General features: G+C 50.0%; 1 protein-coding gene and 1 pseudogene across 1 annotated transcript in view; both read left to right on the top strand.

Moving 5' to 3' along the window:
* Positions 1 to 7,341, top strand: part of LOC114802151 (LHFPL tetraspan subfamily member 6 protein-like) — a 10,691-nt gene extending 3,350 nt beyond the window's left edge. The window contains exon 3 of the mRNA XM_029000843.1: positions 7,250 to 7,341. Coding sequence (XP_028856676.1) covers positions 7,250 to 7,341 — 92 coding nt within the window. The remainder of the gene's footprint in view (positions 1 to 7,249) is intronic.
* A 1,442-nt stretch (positions 7,342 to 8,783) lies between these two features.
* The window catches only part of LOC114802150 (forkhead box protein O1-A-like), a 13,059-nt pseudogene continuing 4,342 nt past the window's right edge, over positions 8,784 to 17,500 (top strand).

Genomic DNA, 17,500 nt, shown 5'->3' with positions numbered 1-17,500 from the left:
ATTACATCCTGCCATCAGGGTGACGGGGACCGTCCCCCCAGCAGACGCTCAGGGGTTTGGGGCATTATCCAGAGTGACTTCCAGTCAGTAGTTACAGGGACAGCCCCCCCCTGGAGACACTCAGGGTTAAGTGTCTTGCTCAGGGACACGATGGTAGTAAGTGGGGTTTGGGACTTCTGGTTCATAGGCGAGTGTGTTACCCACTAGGCTCTTACCACCCCATGGTTCTGGTTTAGAGGCTACTTCCACCCAGATGCATCTTGGGTGTCTCTGTCACTCCTATGATGTTATATTTAGGGTGCGAGTGGGGTTTGAACCTTCGGAATTGTCCCAGCATGCATCTTGTCTTCAGCACCAGATCCTTTGTTGTTCGGCGCGATATAGAAGCAGCGTGGAAGCGCCGCTCGCTGCTGCTTTTTGATTTTTCTGAGTGGTTTTCACTTTCTCTTCAGTATTTGATGTTATTTTTGACACCATGCGGTGGCCGTACTGTCACACAGAGCTGTTCACCGAACAGAGACCCACATCTGGCCAACGTCAACCTGGTTACCACAGTAAATTCTCCCTCAGCTCAGAGATCCTGTCTCTGTCTCTGTCTCTGTCTCTGTAATGTGAGTGTGGTTTGAAGCTTGGTGGGACGTCGCTGGGATGGACTGTAAAGGACTCTGGATGGAGATCCTGTCTCTGTCTCTGTAATGTGAGTGTGGTTTGAAGCTTGGTGGGACGTCTCTGTGTCCCCCTGTGAGCTGGGATGGACTGTAAAGGACTCTGGATGGAGATCCTGTCTCTGTCTCTGTAATGTGAGTGTGGTTTGAAGCTTGGTGGGACATCGCTGGGGTGGACTGTAAAGGACTCTGGATGGAGATCCTGTCTCTGTCTCTGTAATGTGAGTGTGGTTTGAAGCTTGGTGGGACGTCTCTGTGTCCCCCTGTGAGCTGGGATGCACTGTAAAGGACTCTGGATGGAGATCCTGTCTCTGTCTCTGTAATGTGAGTGTGGTTTGAAGCTTGGTGGGACATCGCTGGGGTGGACTGTAAAGGACTCTGGATGGAGATCCTGTCTCTGTCTCTGTCTCTGTAATGTGAGTGTGGTTTGAAGCTTGGTGGGACGTCTCTGTGTCCCCCTGTGAGCTGGGATGCACTGTAAAGGACTCTGGATGGAGATCCTGTCTCTGTCTCTGTAATGTGAGTGTGGTTTGAAGCTTGGTGGGACGTCGCTGGGATGGACTGTAAAGGACTCTGGATGGAGATCCTGTCTCTGTCTCTGTAATGTGAGTGTGGTTTGAAGCTTGGTGGGATGTCTCTGTGTCCCCCTGTGAGCTGGGATGCACTGTAAAGGACTCTGGATGGAGATCCTGTCTCTGTCTCTGTAATGTGAGTGTGGTTTGAAGCTTGGTGGGACGTCGCTGGGATGGACTGTAAAGGACTGTGGATGGAGATCCTGTCTCTGTAATGTGAGTGTGGTTTGAAGCTTGGTGGGACGTCTCTGTGTCCACCTGTGAGCTGGGATGGACTGTAAAGGACTCTGGATGGAGATCCTGTCTCTGTCTCTGTAATGTGAGTGTGGTTTGAAGCTTGGTGGGACGTCTCTGTGTCCCCCTGTGAGCTGGGATGGACTGTAAAGGACTCTGGATGGAGATCCTGTCTCTGTCTCTGTAATGTGAGTGTGGTTTGAAGCTTGGTGGGACGTCGCTGGGATGGACTGTAAAGGACTCTGGATGGAGATCCTGTCTCTGTCTCTGTAATGTGAGTGTGGTTTGAAGCTTGGTGGGACGTCGCTGGGGTGGACTGTAAAGGACTCTGGATGGAGATCCTGTCTCTGTCTCTGTAATGTGAGTGTGGTTTGAAGCTTGGTGGGACGTCGCTGGGGTGGACTGTAAAGGACTCTGGATGGAGATCCTGTCTCTGTCTCTGTAATGTGAGTGTGGTTTGAAGCTTGGTGGGACGTCGCTGGGGTGGACTGTAAAGGACTCTGGATGGAGATCCTGTCTCTGTCTCTGTAATGTGAGTGTGGTTTGAAGCTTGGTGGGACGTCTCTGTGTCCCCCTGTGAGCTGGGATGGACTGTAAAGGACTCTGGATGGAGATCCTGTCTCTGTCTCTGTAATGTGAGTGTGGTTTGAAGCTTGGTGGGACATCTCTGTGTCCCCCTGTGAGCTGGGATGGACTGTAAAGGACTGTGGATGGAGATCCTGTCTCTGTCTCTGTAATGTGAGTGTGGTTTGAAGCTTGGTGGGACGTCTCTGTGTCCCCCTGTGAGCTGGGATGGACTGTAAAGGACTGTGGATGGAGATCCTGTCTCTGTCTCTGTAATGTGAGTGTGGTTTGAAGCTTGGTGGGACGTCCTCTGTGTCCCCCTGTGAGCTGGGATGGACTGTAAAGGACTCTGGATGGAGATCCTGTCTCTGTCTCTGTAATGTGAGTGTGGTTTGAAGCTTGGTGGGACGTCTCTGTGTCCCCCTGTGAGCTGGGATGGACTGTAAAGGACTCTGGATGGAGATCCTGTCTCTGTCTCTGTAATGTGAGTGTGGTTTGAAGCTTGGTGGGACGTCTCTGTGTCCCCCTGTGAGCTGGGATGGACTGTAAAGGACTCTGGATGGAGATCCTGTCTCTGTCTCTGTAATGTGAGTGTGGTTTGAAGCTTGGTGGGACGTCGCTGGGGTGGACTGTAAAGGACTCTGGATGGAGATCCTGTCTCTGTCTCTGTAATGTGAGTGTGGTTTGAAGCTTGGTGGGACGTCGCTGGGGTGGACTGTAAAGGACTCTGGATGGAGATCCTGTCTCTGTCTCTGTAATGTGAGTGTGGTTTGAAGCTTGGTGGGACGTCGCTGGGGTGGACTGTAAAGGACTCTGGATGGAGATCCTGTCTCTGTCTCTGTAATGTGAGTGTGGTTTGAAGCTTGGTGGGACGTCGCTAGGATGGACTGTAAAGGACTCTGGATGGAGATCCAACGGCACGCTGTATTCTGGGTGCAGGACAGGAGGTCCTCGGTTTATTATTCGTATTATTTTCAGCATGAAGACCACCCACACGTGTCCGTATCTATTTAGGACACCTCTTGTCCAGGCTGGTCGCGGGTCGCGGCGAGGCAGGAAGTGGCCTGGTCGGTTTGTTTAGTCTTTGTTTTGGCCGCCGCCGTACTGTCAGCACTTGAGAGCCGCGGCGTATTCAGCACATCAGTGGACCGGCGCGGCGAATCAGGACGCGGTAAAATACCGACTCTGTTCGCGGCTTTTTTACTTCCGCCTCGGCGACCAGATTAACTCCGGATGGAGAGCGAGAATTTCTGCATTCTGATTGGCTGCCACTGAATGCCATTGTGGCTCATCAACCAGGTTCCACCTTCATCCTGATGCCCACGACTCGCACGGAACGTCTTCTGGCATTAAACCCGTCACGCGCCATTTTGCCAAATCTCGACAGACCACCGCGGTTTTATCGCACGCATCTCTAACACGTAAAAACTGACAACATTTACCAGCGCGACACCTGAGCTGGATTCACCAGAGGAGGCGAGATTCCAACCCTCAGGAGACCCTCAGCTGTCCACGCCGGCGCGGTAATATGGAGGCCACTTCTCTCCACCAGCAGCTTGTACGCCGGGACGGTGGTGTAGTTGGTGGAGCTGCTGCACATTCCTCCTCTCAGCTCAGATCTCCGAGGAACGCCGTGATTTCTGCACTTCCTCACTTCTCTCGGGGAGACAGCCAAGCTGTGAAAGCCGCTAATCCCGGCACCCGGGGCCGCGTTTTCACCAGCGCCGGGCCCCGGGGCCCAAGCTTCTTATGGGCCTGCTGGTTTCCGGCCCAGATTTCTCCTTTCAGTTCCACCTCCATGGCAGGGAGATGTACCTGAGATGCTGGCCAGAGACGAGGTGACTGACGGCCATGAAGAGATAACGGAGATGCAGACGGCGTGGGGACGCCCTCCATGTTGGATTTCCATGAGCGGTTCTGCGTTTCGTCCCCAGCAGCCGGTGGAATGCCGGCCGCTCGGACCATATTTGTGTGTGTTTATACAGCACGACGCTTGGTGTCCTCTCCAATATTATCGAGGGAGACGAGAGGCTCCATGTCCGAGTTGGGGGACAGCCGTCTCTAGTCCAGACCAGACTCATTTTAGTCTAGTCAAGTCTGAGCATTTTAGTCGTATTTTAGTCAGAATTATCCGTGACAATTGCATTTTTGTCTCTTTTTTTAGTAATTCATCTATATTAAACCCAGTCAGTTTAGTACTGAGTAGAATAGACATTTGGTTATAGTTATTGTCACATGACCACCAAGATATTTTGTCATAAACTTAGGTAGGGTGTTAGTAGCCTAGTGTGTAACACACTCGCCTATGAACCAGAAGACCCAGGCTCAAACCCCACTTACTACCATCGTGTCCCTGAGCAGGACACTTAACCCTGAGTGTCTCCAGTGGGGGACTGTCCCTGTAACTACTGATTTAACATGGTTCTACGTTCTCTACGTTCTCTTCGTTAACGCTGCAGATCTTTGTGTTGCATCACCGCCTTGAGTCGTTTCACTTCAGTCACTTTCTTATTGGTCCTTCAGTTCAGTTTTTAGCGAGGATTCTTCCTGCTGTTCGCGAACACGGCGAGTCTCCCATCATGCACCTCTGCAGCCCCCGCTCTCCTCACGTTCCCTCCCCAGCATGACGGCCGCCATGGTTGCCTGAACGGCCCCCGACCTGGTCTCTCCGCCCCACTGGATGTGCATGTCTGGACAGAGTGCGCCCCCTTTTTGTAAACGCGAGCGTGGGGGTCGGTACGGAATAGACGGTTCCGGACTAATGAGGATCCTGCTGAAGAACCAAACACACACGCGGCATCAGTAACCCCCTCGGCTGTAATTTCCACGGCACAAAAATGACCGCACCGAGCGCTTCAAACGGAACACTAGACTGCTGCCTGAGCGGCGGCGCATAATTCGGCTTGTTTGTTTGCCGGAGTGCTGTTTACGCCGGTTGGAGGAGCCGCTTTGGTCTTCCTGACAGCTCCTTCGCGCCGAGAGCTCGCTTGGTCTCGGCTGGCGTGCAGGAATAGACGCGGAGGCGAGTTGCGAGGGCCGCGACTTCCTTCCTGCTTTCTCCGCTGTTCGGTCAGGAAAACGTCCAGCAAGTTAGTGGCAACTTCACATTTTTACCATAATTGGAGGCAGTTCGTCATGCACGACCACGAAAAATAAGGATCCTTGGGCAACTTTGAGATTTGGGGGATCGAGGGGTTCGCCCTAAATCTTGATCAGTCAGCAAACACGGACTTCTGGTCTCGAAGATTAGCTTTGATCTGCGATTCTTGCATTTTAAATATCTTGAGATACGAAAATGGACGCTGAGGAGGTGAAATGGAGGCCAGAGGTCTGGCGGTTACCTTTTTAAACCTTTCCCTCTTAGTCTGTACTGAGATGCTTGGCGACGGATAATCTCACAAACGTGCGGCTTGACTTCGCTGCGGGTTTTACGGTGATTTTTACCACAGTTCCGCAACTTGGAATATAGGCGCCGGGACTTGGCAGGGACGGGAGTGGTGAGGAGCCGACGACGCGGGGGTCATGCTGGAGGATAATTAGTGCATTGTCAGATCGCCCGCCACCCCGCCCCCTCCGTCCCCTTCGTCCCCTCCGTCCCCTCCCCCAGGAACTTGAGTTGAGTCCTGATCATTAGCCGCTCTGTCACCGTGATGGGAATCCCATTAGGCGAAGGTTTAATGGCGCTCGTTCGGCATTCCGGTCAGGGCCCTGCGCCTCCGTCCCCTGTTCCCACTGTCCTCTGCTCCAGGTCCTGCACGCCCATCCATCATCTGACCAGGCAACGTCTGCACGCTGCACATGGGGCCTGGGACACAAGATCCCTCACGATGAAGCTAAAAGGGTTTTGACAGGTTCCTGCTAAATGAACTATTTGGTAATGATTTCTGTGATGCACCTTCAAAATGTGTCAAATGGATCATAATTTAACATAAACGTTCCATTTCTGACACAAAAGCACCTTCCATTTATTGCAGTTGTAGCGCGCGTCACGGGACGTGCTCCTCGGACAGAACAGCTCACCTATAAAATGCAAAGACGAACGGCATTTAAAGCCCCGCCGCGTGCCAAGTGGGACTCGGTAAATATACCAGCGACTCCGTAATGAACCGTTTTATCAGTGCCAGCGCGCACATGTTGTGATGACAATATTATCTGATCTGCAGCCGGCGTGTGTACGCTGTGAATTTGGATAAAGTGGCCATGCGATGCAGCCGAAGCCGTCGGCTGTGTAATTTATGTATAGAAGAGAAAGGAATGAATCCGGCCCAGGCCTCCCTGATACGAATCCAGAATAACGGCGAGTCGCGATCTGCGCAAAGATCAGTTTTCTGGGGTAAATATTCAAATACGTTAACAAGTACGTTTATAAGTAGGGACATCACAGAAAGCCAGTAATCCTGCACAGCAGAGGATCGGACAGGGAAATAAAAAAAGAAAATTCTGAATAAAAATTCAAACCCAATTCAACAAGAGCAAATAAAATCTCGTCTTGATTTTGTCGACTAAGATGAAGAGACCTTTTACTGAAGACCTTTTACATGATATATTTTGTTGATAGTGATAATGATATTAAATAAAACGATCATGTTTTGTTTCTGTCATGTAAAAAAGGCTTCTTGACAAAGATATTTCATCATAAATTTGCCTGATGAAAACAACACTACCGGGTATTTGGTCATATTTCCATATTGAATTCAGCTCTATTATTAATCTGGTGAGGATCATGTTGGCCTGTCTGGACATTGTGGAGGAAAATCCTCCCATTGTTACGGGGACTTGTCCTGCAGCCCTGTTTTGACCGTGGGAGGAATGGACGGGGAATAATGTTGTCGTCCCCCCCCAAAAATGGCCACCCTGTACCGCCTCCGCGTCGCGGTAAACGCGTTGGCTCACTGTTCAGTGTTCTCTGGCGGTGTGAAGGTTCTGGTTCGAGACATTAAACCCGCACAGAAGGGAAATATTGCCCTCGCTGCATATAAATGATGGCAGGCGCGGCTTTTTATGTGCTGCTGGAGACGAATCAGTGAAAAGGGGGTGACGGGGGGGTGAGGCGTGCAGGCCGCCCGGCAATATCGGCCCGTGGGGAATGTGCAACGCGCTGTAAACGCCAGTAATTGTTGCTCGAGGTGTCCAGGAGTCCCCGCACGCAGGAGTGAAAGGAGGAAAAATGAAGTGATCGTCCCCCCACCTTCGCTTGGCCCCCTTGTTTCTCAGGTTTCCTGAAGGTCCTGCAACCCGAGCCCCAGCACTCAGCCCCATCCTCATCCTCCAGCCGGAACGCCGGCATTCCGAGTCAGCCGGACTGACGAGGAGGAGCGTGCGTGGGACTCGGCGAGAGCCTGTCCCCTTCAGACACTCGTCACTTCACGATGAGGGACGAGGACGCCCCACGTGGGCAGAAGAAATTAAAGCCAGATGAAATGTCAGGGGTGACGAGCGTATTATTCCTCTGCTGGCAGGGCCGCGATTCCGGATTCCCGTCACTCTCCCGGCCTGAGAGAGGGTTCCCGTAATAAGAAGCGACCGGCACGCTCCGGCTAATCTTCCCGTTCTGCATGCGACGGTACGGAATTGTCCTTCCACGACACGGAAGAACGGCTTTAATTGGACGTTCTTGTTGGTGGTAAATGCAGAATAAAGCGGGTATTGTTGTGATGTAAACTTGCATTAAAAAGGGAGTAAGCGGGTTTATTTAATGGGCTCCGCCTGGAGAGGGTCTAGTTTAAAGCTGGCCAGGTCAGGACCATTAAAAAGTGAAGCAAGTTCAGGTGAAATGTTTGTCTTTCCCCTTGTGGTTTTCTGCGGGTTTTCACCGTACCGTACCGCTCCTGGATCGTCCAATCAGGTCGCTGCAGTGCTGTGGGCAGACAGTGTGTAGGAGGGAAGGGAAGTAAATGTGAGGCGCGGCGCTGCACCGTCTACTTGTGGGCTCCTCAGCTATGTGTTGCGCCTCGTTTTCACGGAATGTTCAGAAGGTGCTGCTGACTTTCCAACAGGGAAGGGGGGGGGTTCGAGCTGTCAATAACGTCTGCAGGCTCCTCCCTTTTTAAACTGTGTTATGGCAGTGGTGGCCCAGCGGGTAGTGAAGTGGACTAGTTGTGGGTTCAAATCCCGAACCGGCAAGGTGCCACTGAGGTCCCCTTAATCAAGGTCTCCACACATGCTATTTAATTTCTTCATATTGATATCATCCCACTAACACGTGTATAACTTTCAACAGCCATTAATTCTCATACAGGAAGCGACCCCGTAATCAGAAGGTTGCCGGTTCGCCAAGGTGCCACTGAGGTCCCCTTGATGAAGGTCTCGTCCCCACACACTGCTCCCCGGGCACCTGTCATGGTGCCCACTGCTCACCAAGGGTGGTGGTTAAATACAGAGGACACGTTTCACCATGTCACCGTGTGCTGTGCTGCAGTGTCTCACAATGACAATCACGTCACTTTCATTATGTCTTCTGTGTTCTGTTTGTGGTCTTATAGGTCTTGTCTGTAGAGATGGTATTTGGTAAATTGTACAGTAGGTTCCTGTCCTGGTGCCCACTGCTCACTGGTGATGGCTAAATGCAGAGGACACATTTCGTTGTGTCACTTTCTCTTGATAAAGTGTCAGAAATGAATTCTGTGCCAGTTCTATCTGGATATTTCAGGCTTTAATCCTGAAGCAGCTCAGCAGATAAGACGTTACCAACTCTGCGTTTTTAATTTTCACGCAGATAGAAAGGTCCTGGGGACGATTCGGCGATCACATGACTCTGAGGCTGTTAGCATCGCTGAAGAGGGGGGACGGGGCGCTCCATCTCCTTCGCCGGCTGTCAGAGTGTCAGTACCCGCAGCTTTTAATCATGCTGCAGCATGCAGGGACGGTCCGTACAGTCAAAGAATCGTTCCCGTCCAGAGACTCTCGCTGTTGTCCTGCGAGCCTCCCGGGGACGGGCGAGGCAGAGTGGTGGAATTAGAAGTTGAAATTACTGCCTGGCCCCCTCGTCTCTCCTGAGATCGGCTTTTATTCGGGGACTTGGGCGTTCTGCTGCTCTGTAACCCACACTGAAGAGTTCTGGTTCTGGCCTGTAAGGAGGGGACTATTGATCTGTAAAAAGAGATCTACGTTCCCCAGAGGCGTACAGGACCGTCTCCTCCCTCCCAAAGTCCCACGACCAGGTCCGTCTCATCTAAATTCACCCCTTTATGTTCTCAGGACTTGCCAATTAACGTCCCTGTACATTTCCTGAACCCTTTCCTCTTCCTAGCTGGTCCTCCTCCGTCCCCAGCATAAAGCGCTCCCGCCTCATTCCACACTTGCATTTACATTTACAGCGTTTACCCGACGTCCTTATCCAGAGCGACTTACAGTCAGTAGTTACAGGGACAGTCCCCCCCTGGAGACACTCAGGGTTAAGTGTCCTGCTCAGGGACACGATGGTTGTAAGAGGGGTTTGAACCTGGGACTTCTGGTGTCTTACCCACCAGCACCGTATTGCACTCTATGTACACCTCTGTTATCCCAGTAATGTGTATTTTTTTATGATCTGGTGTATAGAACCGCTGTTTTATACGCTTGTGCTTCAGAGACGTCGTGTTCACTCACATTCTTTAAAACCCGATCGTGATTCTGATGTCACGGTGTTTCACGCTGCTTTTTACGACCACTTTCCAGGCCGCCACGCTGATCCGGGGTCAAGGGCGTGGTGTCACATGCCAAGCGGCCCACAATTCACTGCTGGGGGGAGGGGAGCGAATTAATGAAGATGGGAACCGACCAGGAGCTGCCAGGCTCTGGTCCTCCGGGTAACATGATCTTTTACGATCAGACATGCCGGTTGGAGCGTAAATAATACTGCAAATTAATCCCTGCTTCATTTCACTGTGCACGTGTCATCCATGTCCGGATTATCAGTGACCAGCCTTTCCGGAATGAGTTGCAAAACTGGTTTTACGCGACGTTGTTACGCGGATGGATGGATGGATGGACGGACGCCGAATCGAAACGTACAAATTGGTTGACTGTAGAGTGACTGTAAATTCTTCTGATTCTACGTTACAGCTGCGTAATTCACTGTAATAAACACCTTGTTCATGGCCCTTTCTCGAGTTGCAAATCGTTTTATTCAGCTATGAATTATGCTTTATTATAATTCCATTCAAGCTCTCGGTGAGTAGATATCTAGTCAGCTGTCCTGTTCTGGTGGTAGGTGCGATAGGTGACCTCATGTTCTGATATTGGCTCGTCACATAAATTGGTGTTATTTTCAGAGTGAGATATGGCAGCATGATACGTTGCAGAGGCGGCGTCTCCTTTATTTCTCTTATTTGAAAGGAGCCATTTTCTGATAAGGAACTTGTTTTCTGCAAGTTGTCACTGATAATATTGATATTTGTGGGAAAGGTCTCGTATTATTTCCTTATCGTCTTCTTTCCCGTCTCTCTTTCTGTTCCTCTTGGCTGAAAATGGAAAATCTGTCTTGAAATGTCAGGCCTAAAGTCCTCGGTGTTTCTGGGAAGGAGTGAAAAGTCATCTTTTTTTGGGAATACCCCAGTGACGCTCTCTCCGTCCGTCCAGCAGCAGGACCGTCCGCTTCTCCTGCAGTCAGCAGCTGGAATTTCTGCAGCTGAAACGTCCTGCTGAGGTCTGCAGTTTAACAGACACTTTCGCTGCCTGCCGGCAGTTGGGATTGGTGAACCGATGAATAATTCTTGCTGATGTGATTCCCTGTAAACCAGTGAAATGGGTTCTGTGGGCCGTCACCGTCACCGGAAGGTTCAAAAACAAGACAAGGAACCACTTTCAGAGCGAAAATCCTCAAGATCCTGAAGGTCACGATGGTGTGAACCAGAACAGGACGAAGTTCATGTGTGGGGTCAGGACGCTCACGTGTAATACGCCAGCAGAGACACCACTGATGCTTGGACTCAAATATGCGTCAAATGTCCAACGTTCCTATTAGAGGTGTGAAAATTCACTGGTATCACCATTCGATTACGATAATCGATTACGAGATTCATTTGGACAGCAGCTGGTTCCTGTGAAGATACTGATGCGCTGAGCTACTTTATTTCTATACGTGCGTCTTTTTTTACTTTTATTAACAACAGTCAACGTAAATACAAACAGTAACTACAGTCCTGAGGCTGGACCCGAGCTCTCAAATAAAGATATTTATTTATTGATTTATTTGTTTGTTTGTTTGAGAGCTCGGGCCCAGTCTCAGGACTGTAGTTACTCTTTGTATTTACGTTGATATATATTGTATTTACATTGTATATATATATATATAAACTTAAAAGAGACATAACAAGGCTTTGAACTGGTCTCCAGCTTCTTCTTCAGCTGTAGTTGTCAACTGCTGTCATCTGTTCCATTAAATATAACGGTCTGGTTTTTTACGTGCTGTTATACGTGCATGTTCTATTTGGCTGCGTTTCTGCGTATTGTATTGACATGTGAAAGAATCCGGGGCGACGGGAGCATCTGAAGACAGGCCTGCAGAGAACGACCAGATGGGCCGAGCTAAATGAGGCTCGGGAGTTAAAAATACCACAGCAAAAACATACGGAAGCGGCAAAATAAAAGAGCAGAGCGTAAGTCCCGGCCAACCGCTGTGGCTGAGCTGTTCTCCTGCGCCGACGTAAACCATGAACAGAAAAACAGGCTGGACCGTTTTACCCCAAAACCACAGAAATGTTGGATGTTAAAGCAGGACAACCTGCAGCCTTGGTGCAGTTTTTACATGTGTTCCTATTTAACACTTACTGGGCGGCAGATTGTCCTTTATTATTTCTGGATATTGTTTTATTGGTCTGTTTCTTTTCTCTGGTTTAATATTTTCTGAAGAACTTTCCGCTCAGTTCTCAGTTCTGTTTCTCAATTTCAGCATCCAACACACAGTACGGGCCAAACGTCTGGACACCTTCTCAGTCAATTTACATTACATAACATTTACAGCATTTACCTGACGCCCTTATCCAGAGCGACTTACAATCAGTAGTTACAGGGACAGTCCCCCCCTGGAGACACTCAGGGTTAAGTGTCTTGCTCAGGGACACAATGGTAGTAAGTGGGATTTGAACCTGGGTCTTCTGGTTCATAGGCTAGTGTGTTACCCGCTAGGCTACGAACACCCTTATTCAACGTGTTTTCTTCATCTTCAGGACCATTTACGTTGGTAGATTCTCACTGAAGGCATCAGAACTATGAATGAACACATGTGGAGTTCTGTACTTAACAAAAAAAGGTGAAATAAGTGAAAACATGTTTTATATTCTAGTTTCTTTGCTCTGATTACTGCTTTGCACACTCTTGGCATTCTCTCGATGAGCTTCAAGAGGTCGTCACCTGAAATGCTTCTCCAACAGTCTTGAAGGAGTTCCCAGAGGTGTTTAGCACTTGTTGGTCCAGCTCATCCCAAACCATCTGGACTGGGTTCAGGTCCGGTGACTGTGGAGGTCAGGTCTCCACTTTTTGTTAAGTACAGAACTCCACATGTGCTCATTCATAGTTTTGATGCCTTCAGTGAGAATCTACCAACGTAAATGGTCATGAAAATAAAGAAAACACGTTGAATGAGAAGGTGTCCAGACTTTTGACCTGGACTGTATGTATAAATGATGTAGGACCCTTGTAACTGGAAGTAATGGTGATTACTGGCGAGTGAGAGACCTGACCCGACCACATTATGAAATGAAGTCTTTGATTTTAGCCCTTCAGTTCAGCGACGCTCTCGGGTAAAAACGGGCAGGCGTTTCACGACAATGTTCAGCGTCGGTGATAAAACATCTAATGCAGGGTCTGGCCGACTGGGGAAAGTTTAATTCATCACTGAGAGCCACACGCCGCCTGATTCATTGCCGCAGTGTTGAGGCCTCATCTGTTACAGCAGCAGTGTTGCCAGATCCTAAGGGTTGAAGTATCGTACCAGTTATTGTACGATCATTGAAAATGATCTGCTTCAATTACACATATTATCATAGACTGTGTATATTATAGTGTAATAATGCAACTTTTACCTACAGAACCTTTATTAAAAACCCCCCCGGGGCAGAACAGCGCCTCCAGCTGAGTCCAGAATATCATTTACACGTTACGACAGCGACAGGAAGCTTTACTGTTACTGTTACTGTAAAACTGGCCGCTTTCTCCCCTTCATTTCTGAAAGTCCGATGGCGAAGTCACTCTTTTATTATTGTACATTATGGATTTTTGGAATTATGATGATACATTGTACAAAGGGTAAAATAATGGTACAAATATAATAATTATCATATGTCTGGTAACACTGTACAGGGCGCAAGACACGCCCACAAACACCCTACAATCCCGATCTCGTTCACAAGAGAGGACTTCTTCAGAGAGTGGTGTTAAACTCTTCCACACACACACACACACACACACACACACACAACACACACACACACACACACACAGGTTGTTAGCATTGCCAACAGGGCAGGATTTACACAATCACGCTCTCTCTCTCTCTCTCTGTCCCGCAGCGAGCCTCGTACGCCCGTCCCTGTCACAGACCACCAGCAGTGTCAGCAGAGCAGGATTTACTTCGCGCTGCGGTTTTTTTTTCTGACAGAAGCTGCACGGTGGTGTGTGTACAGGAGGTCACCCTGCTGTCCCCAGAGGACAACTTTCACGGATCTAGAGAGGTTGACTGAGGGACAGAGTGAAGGAATCGACCTGCCACGTGGTGCCGGGTGCTGGTGGCAGGAAACGCTCAGGCGAGAGAAGGAGATCCGGGCAACTTCAGGTCTGCAGTCCGCCTGCTTTTCTCAAGGTTGAGCATCTTCACAAAGAGGCAGGAGTGATAACATCTATTTTATCACTCCCCTACACGGGCTTGATGGCGCCTCATAACTGGGTTAAGATGTTGGGGGAGCTCGCACGTCCGTGAGGGGCTTGGCACCGTTAGAAAGCGGCCAGCGACGCGGACACTGAGCCTCAGTCGTTCCGGTCTCCTTTGTGTCTGGAATCATGTTGGGCCACTTCAGTCGATGGACTTCAGGCGGCCAGCACGTCCTCACACCTACCCGTCCTGTGATTTATTGGCGCCACTTTCCCTCCCCAGTGGCTCTTATTAAACGGCCCGACGTGTGTATGAGCCTCCCCTGGGAATGATTCATGGCCGCGCCGGGGTAGCCAGTGCTGCCCGACTCGTAACTTATGGACCATTAGAGCAGGCAGCTCGACTTTTCAGCAAGGTGTCCCCCCGCCTTTGGGGTCTCATTCATCTCGGCATTGATCTGAAGTGAGGTGGGGGGGCAGATTGACTCTAGGCAAGAAAACCCAACCAACCGTTTTCGTTTGGTTGTAACAGTCCGTTCCTCTTCCATGAACAAGAAACGCAGAGAAGTGAATTCTCCATTCTGATTGGACGGGACTGCGAGCGGACGATCCAGGTTAAATTACCGAATCCGTAGTGGTGTGGTTTCTGTATACAGGGGTTCTGTTTGAGGGCGTGGCACTGATTACACTGAAGTTGGAGAACTGGAGGTGACGTTCCGGATGGGTTGGAAGTTCCATCCGAAGAGCCAGCGTTCCCACAGACCGGAGGGGCGGTAATGAATGCGGTGCAAATTTACGAGGATTCTGGGGACCGCCGGACGATGTGCAGGAGGAGGACAATCTGGGGACAACGATGGGATTTCCGCGTTCCCCCTGTCCATGGGTCCCTCCCTGTCCACGGGTCCCTCCCTGTGAGTACCGAGGATCGTGGCATGCAGCCGAAACTAGAACATCCGTGTGACCCGAGTCGCCAACGCGGCCGCTGCCATCCATCACCACGCCCTCAGGCAACACACACATGCAGCCGGGACTCGTCCTCGCCGGCCCAGGACAGGGAGCTCTGATTTGGCGGGAAGGTTTTTAATTAGCGGCCCTGCGGCGGTGAGGAATTTCTCCAGGTGTCCACGTCTCCACTCCGTCTCAAGCGCCGGTTTCTGGGTTCTTCGGTGTGGGAACGGCTGAGGTGACACTTCTCGTGGTGATGGCGGATAGTAATTAGGGAGAAGAAGGTGTGTACGGCGGCCTGATAGTGATGCGCGCCTCTGGGGGGACGTGGAGGCGCTGAGGTTTGGACGCAGGACGGCTGCGGTGGGATTAATTAGCCTCGTGGACGGCGAGGCAGGCTGGGGGCTGCTGGGATGCGGTCGGGTGGACAGCTGTGTGGAGATTACCGTAATATCAGAGCGCCGCATGATGAACCCAGGAATTATTCATCATTATCATTCCGTTTTAATGATGGAGAACTTTTTTAAAATTTGCTTTAATGTCACATGACCTGTTGGCCACGACGGCTTTCATCTTCTTTTTAAATTGGACGTAATTGTTGATTGTCGCACCGTCCCCAGCGGCTGCGGCCGTCTCAACTTCGGATGGGAGGCTGGTGGGAGAAGTGGAGTGGCCCTCGTCCCTCGTCCCTCGCCGCTGCTGCTGTCATCGTCATCATTTTTGTGTAGCGCGTGCACAAGTCCGAGCCGTACGAATTTTCCCGCTCAGGCCGACTGGCAGAGAAAAGCAGGGTGTTTTTGGCGCTCAGCAGTGCACCGCTTGCCAGGTTCATTTTTCCCACAGTGCAGCAGTAATGACGGCCACAGCACGCAACGCTGGGAAAGTAGTACATGGCGTCGGGCGCATAAATATCACACCGTATTGCTTTTGGTCCGCGGGACCCGCGGGATCGATCCGCCTGAGAAGTGGGGGGGCTGCAGGCTGCAGGAAACCGATCCGGATCCACCAGCAGGTGGCCTGAATCCGGGAGATCCGGATCAGCATGGAGGACATGTCTCAGCTTTCCCTGCGTGCTGGGAGGAGTGTCTGGGGGTCGTGGGAGAATCGCCAGATCTGAAGATCTCACTGATCTCTGAAGATCTGCCTGGTCACTGATTCAAGTCAGTGACCTAAGGATGAGATATTCAAATTGATAAATTATCTGGATTTAACTTGATTGATGTATTTTGCATTAAAATTGGCCAACATTTACATCAGACATCTTAAAGAAAATAAATGAATGAAAAAGTGATTTACTGACTTGGGATCAGTGTTTTAATGGGAATATTTTGCAGTCATAATGAACCATTATTGGAGCAGGAAGCCCAGTTCACATGATCTCCTTTCTCCTCCTCCTTTTACATTTACATTTAGAGCATTTACCAGACGCCCTTATCCTGTAGTTACAGGGACAGTCCCCCCCCCCCCGGAGACACTCAGGGTTAAGTGTCCTGCTCAGGGACACGATGGTAGTAAGTGGGGTTTGAACCTGGGTCTTCTGGTTCACACCCTGTAGTGAGGAGCGGCAGCAGGTTGACCAGGAGAGAAGATTTATTTAAGCCGCTTATTCCACCTAAAAACGTACCGCAGATCCACATGTAGCAGAAATGGAAAAGTCTCCGTATTTTACATGGTTTATCGCCCTTTAATGGGCCCCAGTAATCACAGTGCAGTGACCCCGCCTCTTAATTACCGGTATAATTCATCGGCGGCCCCTGCGCCAAACTGAATGATTCATTGCGGCTCTGATTTAGATAAACTCGCCATCGGCGGGAAGCCCTGACGTGTTGCGCAGGATCGATGTTGGCGAGGTCCAGTGGGGGGCGGAGCTGGCGCCCGTGGGAATGGCCTGTCGACACGGTTTGACCTCTGACCTGTAAACTGTGCATTTGGAATTCCAATAAGTCAGAAGCGGTTCAGATAATTTTTTCTTTCTGACAAAAGCAAAAGATATTTTAAACATTTTATGTTAATTAATTTTATTAATGTTTAATTACCCTCCTTTCCACAAATTTGGGGTCAGGGGTCAAGTTTCATGCACTGCCTGCTGCAGATCTTGATTATGATTGAGGTATATTCGTATATTTATTGGGTGGGTCGGAGCGGCTCAGGATTTGCGGGGTAGTGACTCGACCCCAGAGATTCGCTGAAGGACGAGGGTCACTTTGTTCTCACGAATTGATTTCCTCTACTTCACCCTAAATTAAAATTCCGGCCTGATGTCTGGGAGGAAGGTTTATGTGGATTTTGCAGAAATCTCCACCATCCCGTTCACCTCGTGGACGTGGGATAAATACACTTTTAATCTGGAGGGAGAGAATTCCTGTGGAGGCAGCGGAGATTAAACTTCTTCAGCTTCAACAAACAGGCTCGCAGATGAGACACACACACACACACACACACACACACAACTTTCCCACCGAATCCACCCCCAACCCGTCCACTTCAGCCCTGCATCTCTCCCAGGAAATGAACCCACGTGTTCTTCCCAGGGGACAAACTGTCCGTAAAATAGTAATAACACAAGAATGTAGTGGACGTTGGGTAAAAAACCTCCACCGGAGTACGTGGAGTACGATAAGAGGCGAATATATATATCTAGCGTAATGTAGCTCTATATAAAGATATAGAACGTAAAACGGATTCCTATTTTAAAGGTGGAGTTTGAATTAATTGATGTGCATGAACATCGGC

Source organism: Denticeps clupeoides, chromosome 13, assembly GCF_900700375.1.
Source record: "Denticeps clupeoides chromosome 13, fDenClu1.1, whole genome shotgun sequence".
In the NCBI taxonomy this organism is placed as follows: domain Eukaryota; kingdom Metazoa; phylum Chordata; class Actinopteri; order Clupeiformes; family Denticipitidae; genus Denticeps; species Denticeps clupeoides.
Note: the sequence above shows the minus strand (reverse complement) of the source record. Positions and strands in the feature narration are given on the sequence as shown.